Consider the following 21,815-nt stretch of genomic DNA (forward strand, 5'->3'; position numbering starts at 1 on the left):
TGAGGAGAGGTGGGGGGGGGGGGGGGGATCCTCTAGTCTAGGACATTACACAGCAGGCTCAGAGTTTCCTGTTTGGTTATTGAAAGTGCTGTGTGTACAAGGAGCACGGAGTGCCCCCGCAAACATGCCCAGGCTTAAGCCGGAGCCCGGAGGGGGAAAAGTTTGCTGCGTGCAGGGAAATTAAAACAGATTCAAAATCTCAGCAGAGAAAGGCATTTCCTGTCTGAGGATGCCATCGCCCGACCAGGCCCTCAGGAGAGTCCCATGACCCGGGGGCAGAGGGTCCTGGAGGGAGCCTGGGGGCAAGAGCTGGGGGTATCTGGGTGAAAATTGAGCAGTGGCGGAGAGCAGCTGCCTGGGTTGTACCTGCACTGCGCTGGGCGAGTGGTTCATTCTGCTCTCCTGGACCATCTCGAGATACCGCTTCTTAGCCAAGTCCCATCATAGAAGCAATTTTTTTTTTTTTACTGCATAAACCTCTGCTGCTGGATAAACATCCAAAAGCAAAAGGTTATGAAAACAGCGCTGGCCTCTGCTCTGCTCTTCTCTGGGGAGCTGCAGCCTCCGACATGGCTCATGCTGTGGCCTGGCAGAGACATCAAACTGGGGCCTCTGGGGTCCCTCGGATATTCCTCAGCATGGGTGGGTGGGGGAGAACCCTTGGGTAAGGCTGAACCCAAGCAATTATTTTTTTCCACTGAGGGATGGCGAGCTGTCTCCGTGATTGGGCTGGGGGGGTCACACATGCTGAGGCCTGGAGCAGAAACTCAGGGGGAGGGGGAGCCCTAAACCTAGTGTCATGGCAGGCTCGGGGGCTCTTTGTGGCTGAGGGGGCTCAAGGCAGATGCCTGGGTTTCCAACCCCTAACGTCAACCGAGCTCTAGGATGTTACGTCACTGATACGAGTTCCGCTGCCATGGTTCAGGGTTAGCACATGTTACCGTGTTCTCTGCTCTTCGAGGGGGGGCACGGGTTTTGCGTGTGTGTGTGTGTGGTTCAGAGATTCACCAGATATGGGGGACCTACTGTGATATCAAGGCCCAATATTTTCTTCCCCGGGGGTTTTGTTTAGCTCTATTTCACATTCATATACACTCCAGGGCTAGAAAAATACTCAAAATTAATTCTAGGACTTCAGCGACACCACTCAAAGTTAGACAAGTTCCTGCTGAACCAGAACATATGCCGGTAAGGCTAGACTCAGGGCACTGGTCTCTGACCTAAGGGCCGCCGTGTGAGCGGACTGCTAGGCCCGATGGACCACTGGTCTGACCTAGCAGAGGCAGTTCTCCTAGGACAAGCAGGATGAGTCAGCCACACAACCATGTGTGGCTGACTATCCTGCTGTCCACGGAGAACCTACGTTACAGGTAAGTAACTACACTTTCTCCTAGGACAAGCAGGATGAATCAGCCACATATGGTTGTGTGGCTGACTATCCTGCTGTCCACGGAGAACCTACGTTACAGGTAAGTAACTACACTTTCTTATGTTCGTAAGAAACTTTCACTGTCTGTACAAGTTTAATCTTGAATTGTATTTTTGAAACTTATAAATAAATAAAAGAAACGTTCACTGCCCCGAGCCTTATGTGCCAGCCTCTTCTTTAGTCCATTAATCATTAATTTCAAACGACTTCTGAATTTAAACCGTCTTTTTTTGTTAGTAAATACAAAATGCCTCTTATCTTTTCAATTGTCCACCACGCAACATGCTTCGCCATGCCGGCTTTCTCAAGGACAACCCCTGTAAATGTAAATTCTTATCAAAGTGCCGTATTCTCCCAAAATACCTCCATATAATCTCATAAATTTAACTCCACTCACCTATCAATGCCTGCCGTGCCACCCAAGCCCAGTTCTTCCTGGGTGAACGTGGCAACGGCGCGCCCTCTGAATCTTAAACTCTCCTCTTTTTTTTTCAGCCGTCGCAAGTCCTCATGGTTTAGGTCAGCGACGTCCACTCGATCTCGGCATGGAGACCGAGCGGACCCACCGTCTGCCAGCAAAGAAATCCAATGCCGCTTTTTGCCCGGAAGGAGCTGGGATTTATCTTTACAGGGATGGTCCTTGAGAAAGCCCAGCTTGGCGAAACATGTTGGATGAAATACCCGCTGACCTAGGCACAATTGAAAAGATAAGTGGCATTTTGCATATGCTAACAAAAAAGACGGTTTAAATTAAGAAGTAGTTTGAAGTTAATGGTTAATGGACTAATGAAGAGGCTGGAGCATAAAACTCAGAGAAGTGAAGTCCTAGGATTAACTTGGAGCATCTTTCTAGCTCTGGAGTGTTTATGAAATGTGAAATCGTGATATCAAAGCAGGCACTTGCCCTCGTGGACCCACTTTTCGCAGTTGTGGGGTGACCAGTGTTTCCAGAAAAGGCAAGAATCTATTTTATTCACTTTTCTATACTGTTCTCCCTGGAGAACTCAGAATGGTTTACATGAGTTTATTCAGGTACTTGATGGGCTCACAATCTATCTGATGTACCTGGGGGCAGTAGGGGCTTGCCCAGGGTCACGAGGAACAGCGGGGATTTGAACCCACAACCCCAGGGTGCTGAGGCCGAAGCTTTACCCACTGCACCACACTCTCCTGTAAACTGAGGAGGTGAGGGGGAGAGAGTAGGAGAGAGATGAAACAGTTTTACTAATCCAGATTTGCAAGGGACATTTTTTCCCTTGTTTCTGGCTCCTCTGAAGAGTTCCCAGCCTGTGATTCACATCCTCAGCAAACAAGGTGAGAAGTATCTTCCCCCCCCCCCCAAGCTGCAGGATCTGTAAAGGTATTTTGTGGGAAACCTTTGACTGGCACTGCAGACGCCAATGCGTCCTCTTGTGCCATGATCCCACCACACCCTGCGCTTGACCCTTCACAATGGCATTTTTTATATCCCCCCTGGCCGTCAGCCCATTCAGACAGTTGGTAGAAGCCCTTGGCAAGTGGCCTAGGAGCCAGTGATGGATGGTAGCCATTTGGAGCCGGTGCTGATGTCAGCAGGGATGGCATTCTCCGAAGAATCTGTCACTGTTTTTCCCTTCAGCCTTTTGACCCATTCAAAGTCATCCGTTCTCTCCTGCAGCTTAGCAAGGCTGACATCAACTAGGCAAGATCACGCAGTTGCCTAGGGTAGCAGCTTCAGTCAAAGCAAAAGAGGTCCTGACAACCAGACCAACTCAAAGGACCATCAGCATGTACTTTAAAGTACATTTTTATAGGATGTTTGTGTGTTCACGATTGAGAGTTTAATAATCAAAGTCTTTGGGAAGGGTGGCTGCAGACTGGGGATCTAATAGTTAATTGGGGGGTATAAGGCTTAATTTTTGCCTAGGGCACCCCACCTATGCAGATAAGGTGATCCACAATTCCAGGTTGAAGCGGTGCTGGGTTTTTATCCTGATTCATGTTTCATGCTTGGGAGATGTAGTCCCTTCAAGCCCATTTATACAACAGGACTGGGGTTATTGGGCCATGATGACGACACACCTCTGGACTTGCCTGCCTTTCTACTCTGCATGTAAAAATCTCTCCCTCCCCCTCCCTCTATACATGCATTGTAGGAACTGGAACCATCCGTCCACCAGGTTCCCAGTAGGAGGAGGAGAGTGGTGCTGCCCAATATGTGGCAGCCTGGATACTGGTTAGATCACACTTCAGGCTGTGCCTTGATTGTGAATTGCTGTCAGAGCTGGTCTGTTGCTATTGGGTGGCAGATTTGTGATGTCATCCACTGTCTATGTTTCTCTGCTGCTATTGGCAATGTGATTTCATCCATTGTTCATGCTTCTTGGCTGTGGTTTGCTGGTGGCTTTGTGATGTCAGCCATTGTCTTTGCTTCTCTGCTGCAATTGGCCCATGGTTTTATGATGTCATCCAATGTCCATGATGCTCTGCTGCTTTGTGATGCCACCCACAGTCCATGCTTCTTGGCTGTGGTTTGCTGGTGGCTTTGTGATGTCAACCATTGCCTTTGCTTCTCTTCTCCTATTGGCCCATGGTTTTGTGATGTCATTCATCATCTATACTTCTCTGCTGCTGTTGGGTGATGGCTTTGTGATGTCATCCACTATCCGTGTTTCATTGCTACTGTGGCTGTGTGATGTCATCTATTGTCTATGCTTCTTCGCTGCTATTGGCCAATTGCTTTGTGATGTCATCCACTGTCCAAGCTTCTCAGCTGTGATTTGCCAGTGGCTTTGTGATGTTATACATTGTCATTGCTTATTTCCTGTAATTGGCCAGCGGCTTTGTGAAGCCATTCATTGTTTATCCTTCTCTGCTACTGTTGACCAGTGGCTTTGCGATGTCACCAGCTGTTAAATTCTCTGTGGATCAGCCTTGGAAAGTCCCAGGAACCCTCAGGATGTTAACGTTTAACCTTATTAAAGTTTGCTACAGGCTCCTCTGACCCTGATTCCTGAACTCCCGAGGGTCCTTTATTACTGGAGAGATCACAGTGTGACTCCCAGAGAGAGAGAGTGCGTCTGAACCCTGGAAGACAGAGTGCAGTGTGATTCCTGGGGACGGTGAGACCACTGTGCAATACCCTCTTCTTCCCTGTTTTCACTCCTTCCTCTCCCCATCTCTCTCACCGCCTAGAATTTTCTTTCACCTGCTTTAGTAGGAGTGACCAGGTTACCCATTCCAGAAGGGAGACTTTTTTTGGCCAGTCCTGGAGTTCTGCCAACCTCATCCCGGTGCATTATGGGACCTGCAGCTCTGATGTCTATGGACTACAAATACTACACTTTAGCATGTCATTTTAAAATCAGGTCTGGCCAAAAAAGTCTTCCTATGCTTTAGACGTGTCTGAGGACCCTGGCACCCCTCTTGGCCCAAAGATGCACTGGGGGGTGGGGGGTGGAGTGGGGTGGAATAGAAGCAAAGTCAGGAGGAGAGAGTCCCCATCAGCTCTGACCTCACATCCCTCTCTCTCTGTCCTTTTCCCACCCAAATCTTCGACACAGACAGAAAAGTCTGAAATTTTCAGAGGAGTGTGTCATCTCCCCTGGCCGCCCACTTTGAATCCAGTACAAGCAACTTGGAGAAAGGATTTTCATAGGAGTGTTTTTTTTTTTCTGAATGGAAAGTGAGTCAAAAAAGTGTGTGTCATCCTTTCTTGAAAAAAAAAAAAAAGAAGCATACATACAGAGGACTTCTGGATCACTATATATAAGCCCGGACTTGTATTGGTGTGAAGACAAATACATAGCCACACTCACACTCAGGACACGTGCTATCTCTCTATCCCCCCCCTTTCTCACTCATACACCCACAAATATACACTCAAGACACTGCTTCCCCTCTCTCTGCCTCCCCCTTTCTAAAATCTCACTCGCAAACACACCCGGGACACACTCAGTCTCTCTGTCCCCCATCTCTCCCACCTGTGGTCTCTCTTCACACCCTCCTCCCTCAGATTTTTCCTACCTCAAGTACTTTTGGAAAACTTTGGGACAGAAACTCTCTCCACCTCATCTTCCACCCCCTTTGCCCACAAAAAAAAAAAACACTGGTGGGGGCAGCCGGGGAGGGGTAAAACAGCCACCAGCAGCATCAGACAAGAGGAAAGATTATATATACACCAGACAAACCAACCTGTTAACTTGAACTTAAAGCCACTGGAATATCAAAAGTGAAAACATGAAAAGGAACAGTAAGTGTGAACAATTTTTTTTAAAATTTTTATTTAGAAGGGTATTCTGATCTTTTGCTCTTCCTGTTTGGGGATGGGAGCAGATGGATTTTATTACTGGTGGAGGGTGAGTTTTTATTGTCATCAAGAGGGATCTCCAGTATTTGTTTGTTTTGATGGGACACACAGGGATTTGAGTGTAACAAAACTTTCCCTCTGTGATGACAGGCATTGTTACAGAGTAAGAGGCGTATTTTTTCCAGGAATTTCTTCTGTCTCGGTGGGTAAATGGAGGGCAGTCCGGAGAGGGGCTCTTATAACGTAAGATGTATGGTGGGAAAGAGACGTCTTCTTTTATTTGAGGAAATGAGTCTGTCCCTGCAGAATATTCTAGGAACAAAAGGATTTCTAAATGGAGCGATAACCTGTGTAAGTGGGCCATGATGCATGACACAAATTGAATTAGTGTTTTGGGTTTTTTTGCTACTATTGACCAGACATTGCCCTCAAACAGCGTGAGTCACTGATACTGTAAAAGCACAGTAATACTGTATTATGATGCCTGGATAGGAACCTAATGAAGATCCACTCTTCAGCTGTCTGTGCTGTGTGACAAATGCACGGGGCTCTGTTGAAGATTTTCTTCAGCTTTCTGTGCTGTATTCATACTTTGCATGGATTAGTGTGACAAATGCATGAAGCTGTGATGGAAATCTGCTCTTCAGTTGTCTGTGCTGTTTTCATGCTTTACATATATTGGTGTCATGCCTTCACAGGGCGCAAATGAAGATCCACTCTGCAGCTGCCTGTGCTGTTTTCATGCTTGACATATGTTGGTGTGATGCCTGCATTGGGCTCTGATGAGCTGTCTGTGCTGTATTCTTGCTTGACATATGTTGACGTGATGCCTTCACAGGGCTCTGATGAAGATCTGCTTTGCAGCTATCTGTGCTGTTTTCATGCTTGACATATGTTGGTGTAATGCCTGCGTCGGGCTCTGATGAGCTGTCTGTGCTGTATTCTTGCTTTACATATGTTGGTGTGATGCCTTCACGAGGCTCTGATGAAGATCCACTCTGCAGCTGTCTGTGCTGTATTCATGCTTTATGAATTTCAGCGTGATGCCGGTATTGGGGTAGAATGGGGCTATGATTATGATAAACGCACCCGTATCGTTCCCTGCATTATCAGATCTTATGTGCTGGGAGCCAGTTGGCAGGAGATTTTGGCAAACTCTAAAACCATGTGTTTCTCTTTCAGCCACAGGATTGTAATCAGAATGATTACTGATTCTGTGGGTCTTTCACAGGCTATTGAATGACTGACAGCATCTTCTCCCAGTGCTCCTTGCTTTATGATTTTTTTTAATTGAGAACATTTTACAATAACGAGAAAAAAAAAAACCAAACAAAAACAAACAACCCAGGGTTACCCAGTGCCACATCAGGTCACACAAGTTCCCGTGTAACTCACGTGCTCTGTAAGCTTTGCATTCTGCGATCAACTTTAATTAGCTGCTGAGGTTGATCAGGGGGCCTGGCTAGTGGTGAACTTTCTAGTAAAGTTACCAAATGGTTATCAGAAGTAGAGAATGACACGGTGACAAAATTCATCACCATTCCCGTCCCCACGGATAACCGTGGTAAACCATCTTCATGTCATTCTTTAAGGAAAGAGGGAAGAATCAGAGTATGAATGGGCCCAGCCACTGACCCGCAAGCTTTGCTTTGAAGAATGCTGGTGTAGAAGGACTGAGGTTGAAATAGACACTAGAAAATGACATGGGATTATTTCCCGCGGTTATCCGCGGGGACGGGAACGGTGATGAATTTTGTCACCGGGTCATTCTATAATCAGAAGGTCAGTGACCGGAGGTAGGCATCATCTACTTGTGGGCATTGGGCAAGCAACAGTGAAGTCCTTGTTACAAGACTCCGGTACAGGAAGGGTAACCTTAAAACAGGAGCCATCTTAGTGATAATGTCCTTATGACAGAAGCTCTCGGGGGGGGGGGGGGGGGGGGGAAGAGGAAGGGGAAGCTGTATAGCAAACTCTGGATAATAAACTGAGGCAGCCATTCTTTTCTGCAAGGCCTCTGCTGTGGTATACACTCTGCACTGCAGACTCTTACGAAGAGAATGACACGGCGACAAAATTCACCGTTCCCGTTCCCGCGGATAACCGCGGGAAATAATCCCAGGTCATGTTTTAGTGTCTATTTCAACCTCAGTCTTTCTCCACCAGCATTCTTCAAAGCAAAGCTTGCGGGTCTTTGGCTGTGCTTATGTGAGCCAAGGATAATGAAGCCATTGTGACATCACTGATGTGATTGGCTCTTAGGCACTGGTGGAATGAGGCATTATGACATCACAATATCTGCTCTGGATATCAGAGACTGTTATTCTTCAGTGTCTATCTCAACCTCAGTCTTTCTACACCAGCATTCTTCAAAGCAAAGCTTGCGGGTCATTGGCTGTGCTTATGTGAGCCAAGGATAATGAAGCCATTGTGACATCACTGATGTGATTGGCTCTTAGGCACTGGTGGAATGAGGCATTATGACATCACAATATCTGCTCTGGATATCAGAGACTGTTATTCTTCAGTGTCTATCTCAACCTCAGTCTTTCTACACCAGCATTCTTCAAAGCAAAGCTTGCGGGTCATTGGCTGTGCTTATGTGAGCCAAGGATAATGAAGCCATTGTGACATCACTGATGTGATTGGCTCTTAGGCACTGGTGGAATGAGGCATTATGACATCACAATATCTGCTCTGGATATCAGAGACTGTTATTCTTCAGTGTCTATCTCAACCTCAGTCTTTCTACACCAGCATTCTTCAAAGCAAAGCTTGAGGGTCGGTGGTTGTGGCCGTTCGTATTCTGATTCTTCCCTCTCTCCTTAAAGAATAACATGAAGATGGTTTTCCGCGGGGACGGGAACGGTGATGAATTATGTCACCGTGTCATTCTCTACTCTTACGTAAAGAATGACACGGGGACATATTTTTCCCCGTCCCTGCAGGAACTCAATTTTCCTGTCCCTGCGAGTTTTGTCCCTGTCCCATTCGTGTAAGCTCCGCCTTAACCGCACAAGCCTTGAACACTTAGGATTTTAAAGTGTTTGAGGCTTGTGCGGATGAGGATGGAGCTTGCAGAAATGGGACGGGACAGGAAAAGAACTCATGGGGATGGGAAAATGAGTTCCCGCGGGGACGGAGAATTTCATATACCTTTCTCTCCCCTTCCCCCCTTTCCAGCTTTACCTACAGGGATTTATTCTACAGACAATCACATAAGTTTGAAGGGGAAGGGAGAGGGCTGGTTGTTGAGGGGAGGTGAGTCAGTCGGTGCAGTGTGTCGGTGCCCTCCCTGCTAGGGCACCAAATCCTAAGTGTTAATTGTGGAGGTGCTGTGTGTTTGGGTGGGAACCTGTCTGTCTTCAGGCCGGCGTGTGCTGTATTTTAACACGTAGCAAACAGCCTTTAGGGCGAACCCTTCCCACTCAGGAGTTGCATTTGGGATGGGGATGCAGGGCTCTTCTCCCTGGAAAAGCGGAGACTCAGAGGAGACATGATAGAGACCTACAAGATCATGAAGGGCATAGAGAGAGTAGAGAGGGACAGATTCTTCAAACTTTCAAAACATATAAGAACAAGAGGGCATTCGGAAAAATTGGAAGGGGACAGATTCAGAACGAATGCTAGGAAGTTTTTCTTTACCCAGCGAGTGGTGGACACCTGGAATGCGCTTCCAGAGGGCGTAATAGGACAGAGGACGGTACTGGAGTTCAAGAAAGGATTGGACAATTTCCTGCTGGAAAAGGGGATAGAGGGGTATAGATAGAGGATTACTGCACAGGTCCTGGACCTGTTGAGCCGCAGCGTGAGCGGACTGGAGGGCACGATGGACCTCGGGTCTGACCCAGTGGAGGCATTGCTTATGTTCTTCTATTAGAGAGAGATGGGGAAAATTAGGGTTACAAATTTCAAAATGTAATGTGAGGTAAGGCCAGGACCAGGCCAGGTGTGACCACCCTTAAACATAAGTAACCTCCAGCACCCCTCTTTGTAGGGTTCAAGTTCGGGGCGGGGGGGGGGGGCCTTTCTAATTCCACTTGATAGGGGGAAACTACGGCAGGCTCCGTCTCTGGCAGTCTTTAAGTCCAGGTCAAAAGCCCACCTCTTCGAGACGCTTTCGGCTCCTAAATCTTCTCACTTTGGGTTCTGCATTAGAGAATGACCCGGGGACAAATTTGTCCCCACCCCCGCAGGAACTCCATTTCTCCGTCCCCGTGAGTTTTGTCACTGTCCCATTCCTGTAAGCTCTGCCTTAACTGCACAAGTCTCGAGCACTTATGATTTTAAAGGGTTTGAGGCTCGCGCAGATGAGGACGGAGCTTGCAGGGATGGGCCAGGGATAGGAAAAGAACTCGCCGTGATAGGAAAATGAGTCCCCGTGGGGGACAGGGAAAAATTTGTCCCCTTGTCATTCTCTATTCTGCATCCCCCCAACCCCATATGTCACGTCTGCCTGTCCAAGTTAGATTGTAAGCTCTTCCATGCAGGGACCGTCTATTAAATGTCAAAATGTACAGCACTGCGTGTGCCTTTCAGTGCTATATAAGAGATAAATATTATTAGTAGAAGTAAACGCTAACTTTTTGGGGGCTAAAATCTCTAAACCCCCTCCTGGGCCTTCTCTGGCTCTTCTGCCCCCACTTATTGATCTCCATGACATCTCACATCAGCCCCACCCCCTACATAAATAAATAGGCTTTATTATCTAAAATGGAACATGCAGTGATGGTAATGGGGACGCTGGCTACCGTATTTTCATTTATCTTAACGATTCACCCCTTAGGGAGATGCCCTGAGCTGCCGACCAGCGCATACGACACCTCGTTGGTGTAGTTTGGTGTCTGTGGAGGGGGGGCTGTATTTAAGATTTTCTCAGGCACAAACAGATTATCCCCTGGCGCCTTCAATGTGTCAAATTTATTTCCAGGTTTCCCCACCTCCATCCCCTCACCTCTTCCTCTGACAGAGTTCACCCTCCCAGCAAAACCACCACACGATGGGGGGGGGGGGGGCCAAACCACCAGTACTGCCCAGGAGGCTGATGCTGGCTATAAGAGAATGTTCTAGCACGAGAGAGGGATTTTACCTTTCTGTGGTATAACATTACCTAAAACTTACATTCTTGAAATGTATACTCTGTATCTTCTCCTTGCTCTCTCTCTCCTTTTCAGTACTGAGGAACCACCCCCCCCACCCCCACAGCTCTACCAATGCACCTCATTCCTGCCCTGCAGCACCCTCTGCTATTCCAGCACCGAGACCCTCACACACAGCTTTATCGATGCACCTCACTCCTGCCATGCAGCATCTGCCGTTATTATGGCACTAAGTTTCCCTTCCCCCCTTCACAGAGCTCCCTTTCCTTTCTCCCGGCTGACATATACCTTTCCCCACTCTTCGGGTCATAAGATCCTGGTGACATCATCCTCCTTTTGACGTAAACCATCCTCGGTTTCCGGCATTCTAGCGAAGCGGGAGTTTCTCAGATTGTGTAAGCCTCCTTCCTCACTTCCCGGAGCAGCAACAGGTGATGCTGTGGTACCTGGTTGGCGTGGGTAGCACGGGAGGGGGGGGGGATGAGAGGTGGATGGGAGGACAAGGGATATAAAACCGAGGGGGCATTTATATGTTCTTTATTGGAATGTGAGACACCCTCCGCCTTCCCCCAAACCCGAGACAGAAGAATGCCTGGGCTCCCATCCAGAGCTTAAGCGTTTCAGGACTTCTGCCAAATTACAGTGGACAGAAACAGGAAACCTTTGGCTTAAGAACTGAATAGGGACTGCGCACTTCTGTGTCCACCTTTCAAGCTAGGAAGACATCGCCTCCCTCACTGTTCTTCAATCACTGTTCAAGTTATGATAGTGTAGACTGTCGCTGCACCTAGGGTTGTCAATTGGCCCTGGATTTGTCTAACGGGGCTGATCCAGTCCAGATTTTACCCCATTGTATGCTGGGACTTGTAGTCCTGAATTTTACAATACATTCCCTAAGAAAAGCAAGACCACAAGTTCCAAGCATGCAGTGGGGTTGGATCAACCCTACTGGGTGAATCTCGAGCCAGTTGACTGCTATGCCTGCCCCCAACTCCTGCACTAGACCAGTGTTTATCAAGTCGGTCCTGGATAGGGTTACCAAATGGCTCCAGACAAAAAAGAGGACAGATTGAGACATCCGGGTTTTACTTCCGATGAAAGTAAAACCCGGATGTCTCAACCCGCCCTCTTTTCTCTGGAGTCATATGCTAACCCTAGTCCTGGAGTACCCCCTTGCCAGTCAGGTTTCAGGATATCCACAATGAATGGGCATGAGACTGGTTTGCATGGATTGCCTCCATTGTAGGATATCCTGAACACCAGGACTGACTTGAGAAACACCGGCTCTGGGCTCAGCCAGGCTGGACTGAGACATCCATATGACCTGGGACTAGGAGGATAAAAAGGTGCAAGAAGCTTGGATGGAAAGCGGGCAAGACACCCCTATCATATGGCTCCAGAAAAATGAGGACAGATTGCGACATCCAGGTTTTACTTCCGTTGTAAGCAATGGAAGTAAAACCCGGATGTTTCAATCCATCCAGGGACCCTATGGGTCCTGAGTTAGCCTGGCTCTCCCCTCAGCCCCTCCCCTCTTCAGACTTAAGGAATAAAAGTGTCTGTTCTTCCAGTCTGTGACCTCCCTGAACTGCTGGTCCAGACATGGAAGGAGGGAGTTCAAGCAGCGGCAGGAGGTGGCTGGAGGGAGGGAGGCAGAGGGGGAGATGAGACAATGAGAAATCAAGGAATCCAATTAAGTCATCTGCTCCCAGATGGCGGACTTAGTTGCCTGGATTCTCCTCTTCCTCCCCCCCACCCCCCATCATTCAGGCTGATTGCCAATGGGTTTGGGTTACCATATGGCTCCAGAAAAAGGAGGATGGATCGAGACATCCGGATTTTACTTCCATTGAAAATGAGATACAGTGAGCCACTGTATCTCATTTTCAATGGAAGTAAAATCCGATTTCAGAACTTCAGTTCCCTGCATCCACCAGGGCAGAAAACCAGGACGGAAAATGAGTGTTTGAAATGTTTTTGTGGCATGGTCTGCAAGCTGATGGCATGGTGGCTCTAAACTCTTTATTTTTACAGGCGGTGTCTACCAGCTGGTCTTAGCACTCTGGAGCTTCTACGAGGGAATGCAGGCCATTCCGCTCCTCAGAACCAAGATGCATGATCCACGGGAGGATCTGGATGCCATTGTGTACCAGACCAGAAACCTCCTGGGAGACACCAAGAAGCTCTTCCACCATTTTGTAAGTGTGACAGAGAGTGGGGAGCAAGGAGAGAGGGGATACTGCAGGGCAAGAGTGAGGTGCCCCGGAAAAGCAGCATGTTTATGTGTAGTGAGGGGGCTTCAATACTGAATGGCAGAGGGGTGCTGAGGGCGGTGCCCTAGAAGAACTTTGTGTGTGAGTTTGGGGAAAGGGAATGTCTCAGCACTGGAATGGTGGGGGGGGGGAGGGTGATGTAGTTTGGAATAGGGTGCCTGGGAAGAGCTGTAGGTGTATGAGGGAAGCCTCAATACTGGAATGGTAAGGAAGGGTACTGTGGGGCAGGAATAGGGTGCCTGGGAAGAACTGTAGATGTGTGAGGAATGCCTCAATACTGGAATGATAAGGAGGGGTTGCTATGAGGCAGAAATGAGGTGCATCAATGGAGTTTGACTAGTAAACAGACCTGCTGCTCACCCAGTGCCAGTCTCTGCAGGGTGTGACTCAGAGTGATAAGGGGCTGAGGTGGATTTTTTTTTTATCTTGCAGAAGATCAACTACCCTCTGGAAGGAGAGCACATACTGGAGACGTTGCCGACGCTTTCTATGAACGCCGCCGATCTCGCCAGCATCCAGGTAAGCTCTGTGGCATTGCTGTAGCTCCGCAGTCCCTCCCTCCTTCCACTGCAACCCTCTGAAACAGCTGTTTGTCCGTCCTCTCTGGCCACTGCGGAAGACCCAGAGGGCGGCTGTGACATCAGGCATGATGGCTTACACTGTGCTGTGAGACGTCCAAGTTCATCGGATGGCATGTCCACATCGGTAGCACCCCCAGAGCTCTCAACTGTTGCTACGTTCAGGATTGTATGGGCTAGCTCAACCCTGGCACTTCACTGCATTGGCCACGATTAGCCACGCAGGCATGGAAATGCCACCATATCTCTCCAGTGTGAGATCCTGCTGGGTACCTGTGAGCCAGACTGGCACTGTTGGAATCAGGATACCGGTCTACTCTAGTTATGCCCTCTGTCTTCTGACATCTTTAGAAAATTTCAGTGCGCTAAATCTATAACATTTTTTTTTTGATCAGTGCCCCCCCGCCATCTCCCTCTCCCAACCCTCGGCGACCTCCCTGAGCTCTGTTGCCCACTCCCTCAGCACTGCCGTGTTCTCACTGACCCAATCAGTCTCCCCTCCACCGTTCACTCTTTTCTTCCCCGCAGGTTTCCCCGGGCCTGGCCAAGATTAGCACTGATCTTCTCATCTACCAGCACCACTTTGACTGGCTCAAGCAGATGATCCACGCCATCCGGCCCCTGGAACGAGAGTTTAACAGCGTACATAGCTCCATCAACAAGTTACTGTGGAGGCTGGAGTACTTGGTAAGGGGATGAGGTGCTTTGCATCCATGACGGGGGGGGGGAGGCGGGGGTGGGGGGCAATCTCGGTCCTTGAAGGACGCAGCCCTCTCGGATTATCAGTATCTCATGTGTATTCACTGGGGAAATCCTGAAAATCTGATTAGCTTGCCCGCCTCTAGGGCTACCAGATGTCCAGATTTAGCCGAACATGTCCTTTTTTTTTTTTTTTTTTTTTTTGAGGGCATGTCCAGGCATCCGGATAGTTTTTCAAAACCTGGTACTTTGTCCGGGTTTTGAGAAGCTTGTCCTTTGGGACTGCATCGGGAGGACATCTGCACATGCACGGATGCCCTCTCTCCCAATGAGAACAGGTTGAGGGGGCGGGGCTGGGGGGCATGATGTGGGTGTAATGGGACGGGGCTAGGGGGGCAAAATTTAGTCAACTAAAATCTGGTAACCCTACCCACTTCTACTCTACACTATAATACCCTTGACCTTCACTCGCAGTCCTCCAGAGCTGCCAGCAAGTTAGGTTGTCAAGCAAGAGAGATTTGCATACCTGGTACTTCATCATATGCAAATGTCTCTCATGCACAGGGGTTAGATAAACATTGGAATAAAAGGGCAGTTCTTAAGGGCTCACAGCAGTTGGGGTATGCTCTCCCCAAGCTTCCATCTAGTTCAGGGGCTGGCAACCTGTGGCTTACAAGCCATATGCGGCTCTAGGCCCCGACTCTTTAATCTCCCTCCCAACCCCATGATCCCCCCCGGGCCTATCGATGTACCTGGTGGTCCAGCGGGGGTGTTTGTGGTAGGAGCGCAGCCCTCTTGCTCCTGCCTCCCCGTGGCTGCCCTTCTAAAACAGCTGCCGCGATCTCTCACAGCTGCTTATGGCATTTTCCTGTAGTACCGCGAGAGGTCACGGCAGCCATTTTAGAAGGCAGCTGCAAGGAGGCAGGAGCGAGAGGGGCCGCGCGTGCCCCTGCCACAAAGACTCCCACTGGACCACAGGGTACCTCGGTAGGCCCGGGGAGGGTAATCGTGCAGTTGGGAGGGAGATTAAAGGGTTGGGGGGGCCACACACTTCCAATTCAAGAAGGCACTAAAAACACGCCTGTTCTCTTCACTGCACTGTTCTGTTACAACGTATTCATGTACATGGAGCATATACCTCTGTATCATTTCTAATATTATGTAAGCCGCGATGATTCCTAGTCGACATTTGCGAGATACAAGAATCAGTATGGTACAGTATGGTAGAAATGGGTTGGGGGAGGGAAGGATGAGAGTTTTAGAGACCTGCAAGGGATTGGAGGGGGAGAGAAGCTACGCCTTGCGGCTCTATGTAAATCTTGGGTCAAACATTTTGGATAAATTGGCTTTTTACTGTAAAAGGGTTGCCGACCCCTGATCTATTTATTTATTTATAAAGTTTTTACACCGCATATAGCCTACACGGTACACATAAAAAAAACATGCATAAAAATTTGACAATACAGACACAGTGGTTAATAAAGGCAAATCCTACATAACTTTAGAATAACATCAGAGTGCATAAACCAAATCCTCGACCTCTCACAAGCCTCCCCTCTCAGCCTCAGCCAAATCCCATCACAAAAATGCATTGACAAACACGTATGTTTTTAATCGTTTCTTAAAGCCTAATCTGGACGCACATAACTGCAAGGTTCCGAAGCTTCACCCGCCCCCCACTGACACCATAGCATCTCCAATACTTGAATGTACAATTGACCTGCTCTTTTTAAAATTTAACTGCAGATTAGAGAATGACACAGGGACAAGTTTTTCCCCCGTCCCCGCGGGAACTCATTTTTTCCGTTTCAGAGAGGATTTAGTTTTACAAGGGGAGATGTGATTATCCTACTAACTCTTTATCCCACTGTTGTGTTTTTCCCCTCACAGATGACAAAGCTGAATGTGATGCGGGCCAGCGAACTGCCACCCTCATCATTACCCGCTTCCCCCACCCGGTGGCATGTGGTCCAGAGTGGGCACGCTATCTTCCATCATTTCCACCTCTTCCTGGATTGGGCAGCCCGGGCGCTGGTGGTGATCCGCAAGAAACTGTGAAAATTGGGGATGGAGAAGAAACCCCTCAACCCTCACCTCATACCAGCACCGAAGGGAAATTTATTTTTAAAAATGGAGGCAGGACCTCTGCTGTGTGTGGGCGAGGTCAGCGGCACACGCCAAGTTCTCATTCCCATCTCTGGAGCTCCTCCTCCTCCTCCTCCTCCCCAGCTGATGGAAGGAGGGTTGGGGGATGCCAGCGGAGGGATCATGCAAAAATGGACGCAGTCATTTTAGCCTTTATTTGAGATACTTAAATGTAGCAGGCTAATATTTATATAATCTGATATTTATTTATTTATTATTATTATGATTATAATTATGATTATTATTATTATTTTTTAAACATTTCGACATGTTGAATGCTGAATTTAGGAGGGGGGGGGGTTGCCTAGGTGTGGAGTCAAGTTCTCTCCTGCCCTTTGGGGTGAGGTTGGTTCTCTTTGGTGGTGGGTGGTAGGATTAGCACTTTGGAAGTTATCCTGTTTTTACTATTATAACCCTTTCTCTTTCCAGTTGTCCATATTTTTACTTCTCTCGCCTTCACTGTTTCCCCTGTGTCTCGTCTCCTCCTAGGAAGAGATTCTTCACTCTAGTTATTTTCTGTTACTTAATCCCTTGGCACTTCAAACCCTCATCTTTTGAGGGGTGGTTTTAGCAGGGGGAAAGATGAGCTGGGGAGACTTCTTATACAGAGAGCTGGACTCATACAGAGCTGGCTTTTAACCATTTGGGAAACTAGGCATCACCTAGGCAAACTGCAGCGACTGACAAACCAGAGCAGAAGATCCAGACAATCAGACAACTTGAACTGCCAGCAAGAGAGAGTGTCTAAAAAAACCAAAACCCCTCACCTCATTTAGCTGGATAAAGAGCCATTTAACTAGGTAAATGGTTTTTGAAAACTGAACTTAATATTTAAAAGTATGCTGTGTTTCAGTGCAGTTGCCTAGGATTTGTTTAGGAAAGGGTGAATTTGGGATAGTCATGATTTTTAAGTAGTGTTATGAAAGTCTCAGTGGTGGTGGTTTGGGGGTGGTGGAGTATGCTAGCAGAATATAAGATAATTGAGGGGAGTTTGAGGCAGACAGTTTGTCCTCATGTCATCTCAATGTTTCTATGATTCGCTCTGATGTAGCAGTGGCACCTGCTGACCAAACGGTAGAATAAGAAATTTGTTTTCCTCTGATACGACCCTTGTGTACACAGCTCGCATTTGTAGATGTAATCGGGGTGCCTTATTACTTTCAAAGCACTTTGTATGACCCTGAATACGTCACTTTATTATCCCACAATTCAGTTTTAATTCTTCTGTTACTGATTCTGTGACACCCCCAGGGCAAGTCACTTTACCTCCAGTGCCTCAGCTCTAATCTCTGCCTCTGTCCTTGATACTGTGTGACCCTGGGGTGAGTCATTGTGTCTACCTGTACTTGAGCTCTAATCCCTGGCTCTGTCACTGACTCTCTGTGTGACTTGAGGTGGGAGGGGGAGTGTGTGTTTTGTGTGGAGGTCATTTTATCTTCCAGTGCCTTAGTTCATAAAAACTATTATTACTGAAATGGTTGTGGTACAGTTTTATTGTCACTCCCCTTCTGATGTTACCTGTGTTTACGAACTTACCCCCCACTCCCCTTTTATCAAGCTGCGCTAGAGGTTTTTAGCACAGGCCGGTGAGGTAAGTGCTCCGATGTTCATAGGAATTCTTTGAGCGTCAAATCATTTCCACGCTAAAAACCTCTAGCTTGGCTTGATAAAAAGGGGCCCTCACTTAGTTGCTCTTAGTATTTATTGAAATGTTTCAAACTAGGGAATTAATATTATATTTTTATGTGTCCTGGTAGGTAGGGCAGTGATAGATTTTCCATGGTCCACTGTTCCTAATTTTCTTCCATTTATCTCATCTGCACTTGATGGCATTGGGATTGGCAGGGAAATTCAGAGTTCAATGCATGCAAAAGACTGTGAGAGGGTGGTGGAGGGGGTCATGTGTAAATATGGATGTGTGTATGTGCGCTGGTGTGGATGTGTGAGTGTGTTTGTGTATGGCTGAGTGTGTTGGTGTGTATGTATGCGTGTGGATGTGTGAGTGTGTTTGTGGGTATGAGTTGAGTGGGTGTGTATGTGTGTGGGGGTTGGAGTGTGTATGTGTGTGCATGGCTGAGGGTGTTGGTGTGCATTCGTGTGTATGGATGTTTGAGTGTGTTTGTTGGTGTGTGTATGTGTGTAGGTGGGGATATGTGAGTGTGTTTGTGGGTGTGGGTGTGTTTGTGGGTTTGGGGGAGCTGCGTGAATATGCATGTATTGATGGGGTGTGTGTGTGTATGTGGGTGTGGGTGTACCTGTGTGGGGGTGTGGACAGGGGTATGTGAGTGTGGGGGAGGGGATAGGAACACCAGGCCTGTGAGATCGTCACTGTGGAACAGCGTCTTCCATTTTTTAAAATAGAAATTTCAAATTCTTTCACTGAGGGACCAGTAGCAGTGCTCTCTGGCTTTTGTAACTTGACTTATTTTTGCACATTGAAATCATCTTCCTCATGTCGTCTCTCACAAACAAACGAGGAACATGACTGAGCGTGAAGACATGAAGGAAGGGCTGGAGAATGCCCTATTAATCTGAGAGCATGACTGTGGCTTCCTGGTAGAGATATGTGTCTAAATTATTTAATTTATGAAGAATGCGTGGCATGCTCTCTATTTATTATCAGATTGTACTGTCTGTGTGGGCGTGTGCATTCTTTTTTGTATAAAACTTGAATAAAATTTTTCTTAGGATTTGGAATACGAAGTGAGAGGCTCAGTCTTTAGTAATGTGATTCAGTTCTGTGGGATGAGAAGACTGGTGTGACTGACACACACACATATACACATGCACACCTCACACCAGAGAACAAGAACAGCCTAGACAACAACAGTGCAAATGCTACACAAAGACACACCCCAGATCATATATACAGCACAGACAACAACAATGCAAAGGTTGCACAAACACACCCTCCCACCCACACATCCACCCACCTACCCAAGAGAACAAGTATAACATAGAAAGAAACAATGCAGCTTCTCTCTCGCTCTCACACACACACACAAACACACATATTATTTATTTCAGTCATAAGCAGGGCTGGTGTGGGGGTGGGGGCAAACAGGCTGGGACCCACAGCTACAAGGGGCCCTCGACTGCCTGTTACTCACTTGCTGCCCTCTCTCTCCTGCCACCGCCATGTGCAAACAAAATCTAACTCATGCCGCTGTTGAGTTCCCTCCTCTTCCCTCCATGAAATAGGAAGTTATGTCATGAGGGGTAGGAAGGAGAAAGGAAGCCGTCAGCGGCACGCATGGCGTTTGGGCCCTGCAGCATGGGTTAGTTTTGTTTGCATTCTGCTGCTGCGGTGGGAGGGAGAGCAAGTGAGCGACACGCATGGGAAGGGTGGGAAGTTGACAGCGGCACGCTTAGGGTTTGGGACCCACAGCACAGGTGACAGGCAGGGAAGTGAGCCTCTGATTCCTACAGGCACTCCATAAGGAAGGGACCAGGAAGGGACTTGCATGAGTGACCAGGAGGAAGAGGGACAGAGAATGGGACATTGGTAGGGTGAGGGGACCTTGTGCCATGATGGGGGAAAGAAAACAGAGTGGGCCAGGGTTATTGGGGAGAGACAGATGATGTTGAATGGGGGATGGGGAATGAGAGACAAAAGGACATGTTAGATGAGGAAGAAATAGAGAAGAAGTTGGATTTTGGGGATGTAAAAGAGAGAGAGACAGTGGAGGTCCTGGATGGCTGTAGTAGAGAAGGGGGAAGAGATTCTGGATGGAAAGGGGAAAAGGGGCAACACTAAATCGAAGTGGATAGAGGGGGGAAACAGTGGATGGCAAGGGGAAAAGGGAAGGGGAGACGCTGGTTGGAAGGGAGAGAGAGAGAAGGAGGAGACTCTGGATGGAATAGGAGGAGAGCAAGAAGATGGAAGGAGGAGAGGACACAGTTAATTAAAGTCTGAGGAAGGGAAAGGGGAATGGGAGGGCCAGGGTGAGGGAAAGAAATGACCTTTAGGTAGATGTAATAAAAAGAAGGAAATTGAAGATTGGATAGCAATAATGAAATATAGACAGAGAGGCAGAACAATAAATGCAAAAAATTGAAAGGAAAAGATCAATGCTGGAGATGGATATAATAGAGGAAGCAAAGAAGAAAAGAGAAAAATGGCAATTGGACAGGAAACCTTGGCAAGAGAGAGTTAAGAGAAGATAGAGGAAGGCAGAAGCCAGAGGCCAGAATCAACACAATTAGAAATATTCAATGACCAGGTAGAAAAAATAATTTTAAAATTTATGATAAAGCAGCTGTAAGGGTTAATAGATAAAAATACCTCATATGTAGACAAAAATTACATGGAACCCTTAAGAAGTCAGGCCCTGCACACAATGCAACACCACAGAAAGAAAAACAGTGATTTCTGTCTTGGTAGAAAATATAAAAATAGCGGGGGGGGGGGGGGGGGGGGGGAGGGGGAAGGGAGGACAAGGAGGAGAGGAGATCGGGGGTGGGGGGTGGGGGAGGCCCCTTCTTAATTTTTGCCGTGCCCCACAATGTCAGAAACCAGCCTGATCATAAGTGATGCTTGTCACTTTCACTTCACGTTTTCATGTTCACAGTTTCTTTTCCTCCCCCTGCCTCATTGCCATTAACACACAGAAAACAAAAAAGAAGTTTTTAAAAATAATATTTTCACTTCTTTCTCTGTCTGTATTAGAGAGAGAAGGGTGCAGCTACTGCCTTCAACCCTCCTTTGAATTTTCTCCACAACATACAGAAAGCAAAGCAAACCTTATACTGCTATCCATGCTCTCCCCCCCCCACCCCCCCACCCCCCCCCCCACACATGCTTAGGGCAACCAGATGGTTCTGTGATTCGTAGGATATATGAATCCGGTCCTGGCTTTTTTTTTCTCCATTCCAGTGCATGCTGGGTCTTGCTGTTCTCTACATTTTCCTGAGCAGAAATCAGGGCTAGAAACGGTTCAAAAACAGGAGTGAATCTGTCTGGCCGGTTTGAGGTAGCAAAAGTACCGTTTTTCCCTGACACACTAGAAATTACTGAGGTAAAGCACAAATACAGTACAGAGGACTGAAGAGAATGTCCTCAGAGCCCCATGCAGGAGCTACACCGATACATGTAAAGCATGAACACAAGCACAGACAGGTGAAGAGCAGATCTTCCTCAGAGCTCCATGTAGGTGTCACACTTAACTGTAAAGTATGAATACAGCACAGACAGGTAAAGAGCAGATCTTCCTCAGAGCCCCATGCAGGAGTCACACTGGCACATGTAAAGCATTAATAGAGAACAGACAGCTGCAGAATGGATCTTCATTAGGGATCCATGCA

General features: G+C 47.7%; 1 protein-coding gene across 2 annotated transcripts; it reads left to right on the forward strand.

The window, feature by feature from the left end:
- The first annotated feature begins 5,221 nt into the window (after positions 1 to 5,221).
- On the forward strand, positions 5,222 to 19,206 carry IL11 (interleukin 11). Of its 2 annotated transcripts, none has more exons than XM_033962159.1 (5): positions 5,222 to 5,660; positions 12,851 to 13,014; positions 13,522 to 13,608; positions 14,196 to 14,354; positions 16,257 to 19,206. In XM_033962159.1, the coding sequence occupies exons 1-5, from the start codon at positions 5,648 to 5,650 to the stop codon at positions 16,422 to 16,424; spliced, it is 591 nt and encodes a 196-aa protein (XP_033818050.1). In that variant the 5' UTR covers positions 5,222 to 5,647; the 3' UTR covers positions 16,425 to 19,206. The 2 variants fall into 2 exon arrangements, with proteins under 2 accessions (XP_033818050.1, XP_033818051.1); XM_033962160.1 differs by lacking the exon at positions 5,222 to 5,660 and adding an exon at positions 11,089 to 11,247.
- Positions 19,207 to 21,815: the final 2,609 nt, after the last annotated feature.

This window comes from Geotrypetes seraphini, chromosome 10 (genome assembly GCF_902459505.1).
Source record: "Geotrypetes seraphini chromosome 10, aGeoSer1.1, whole genome shotgun sequence".
Classification (NCBI taxonomy): domain Eukaryota; kingdom Metazoa; phylum Chordata; class Amphibia; order Gymnophiona; family Dermophiidae; genus Geotrypetes; species Geotrypetes seraphini.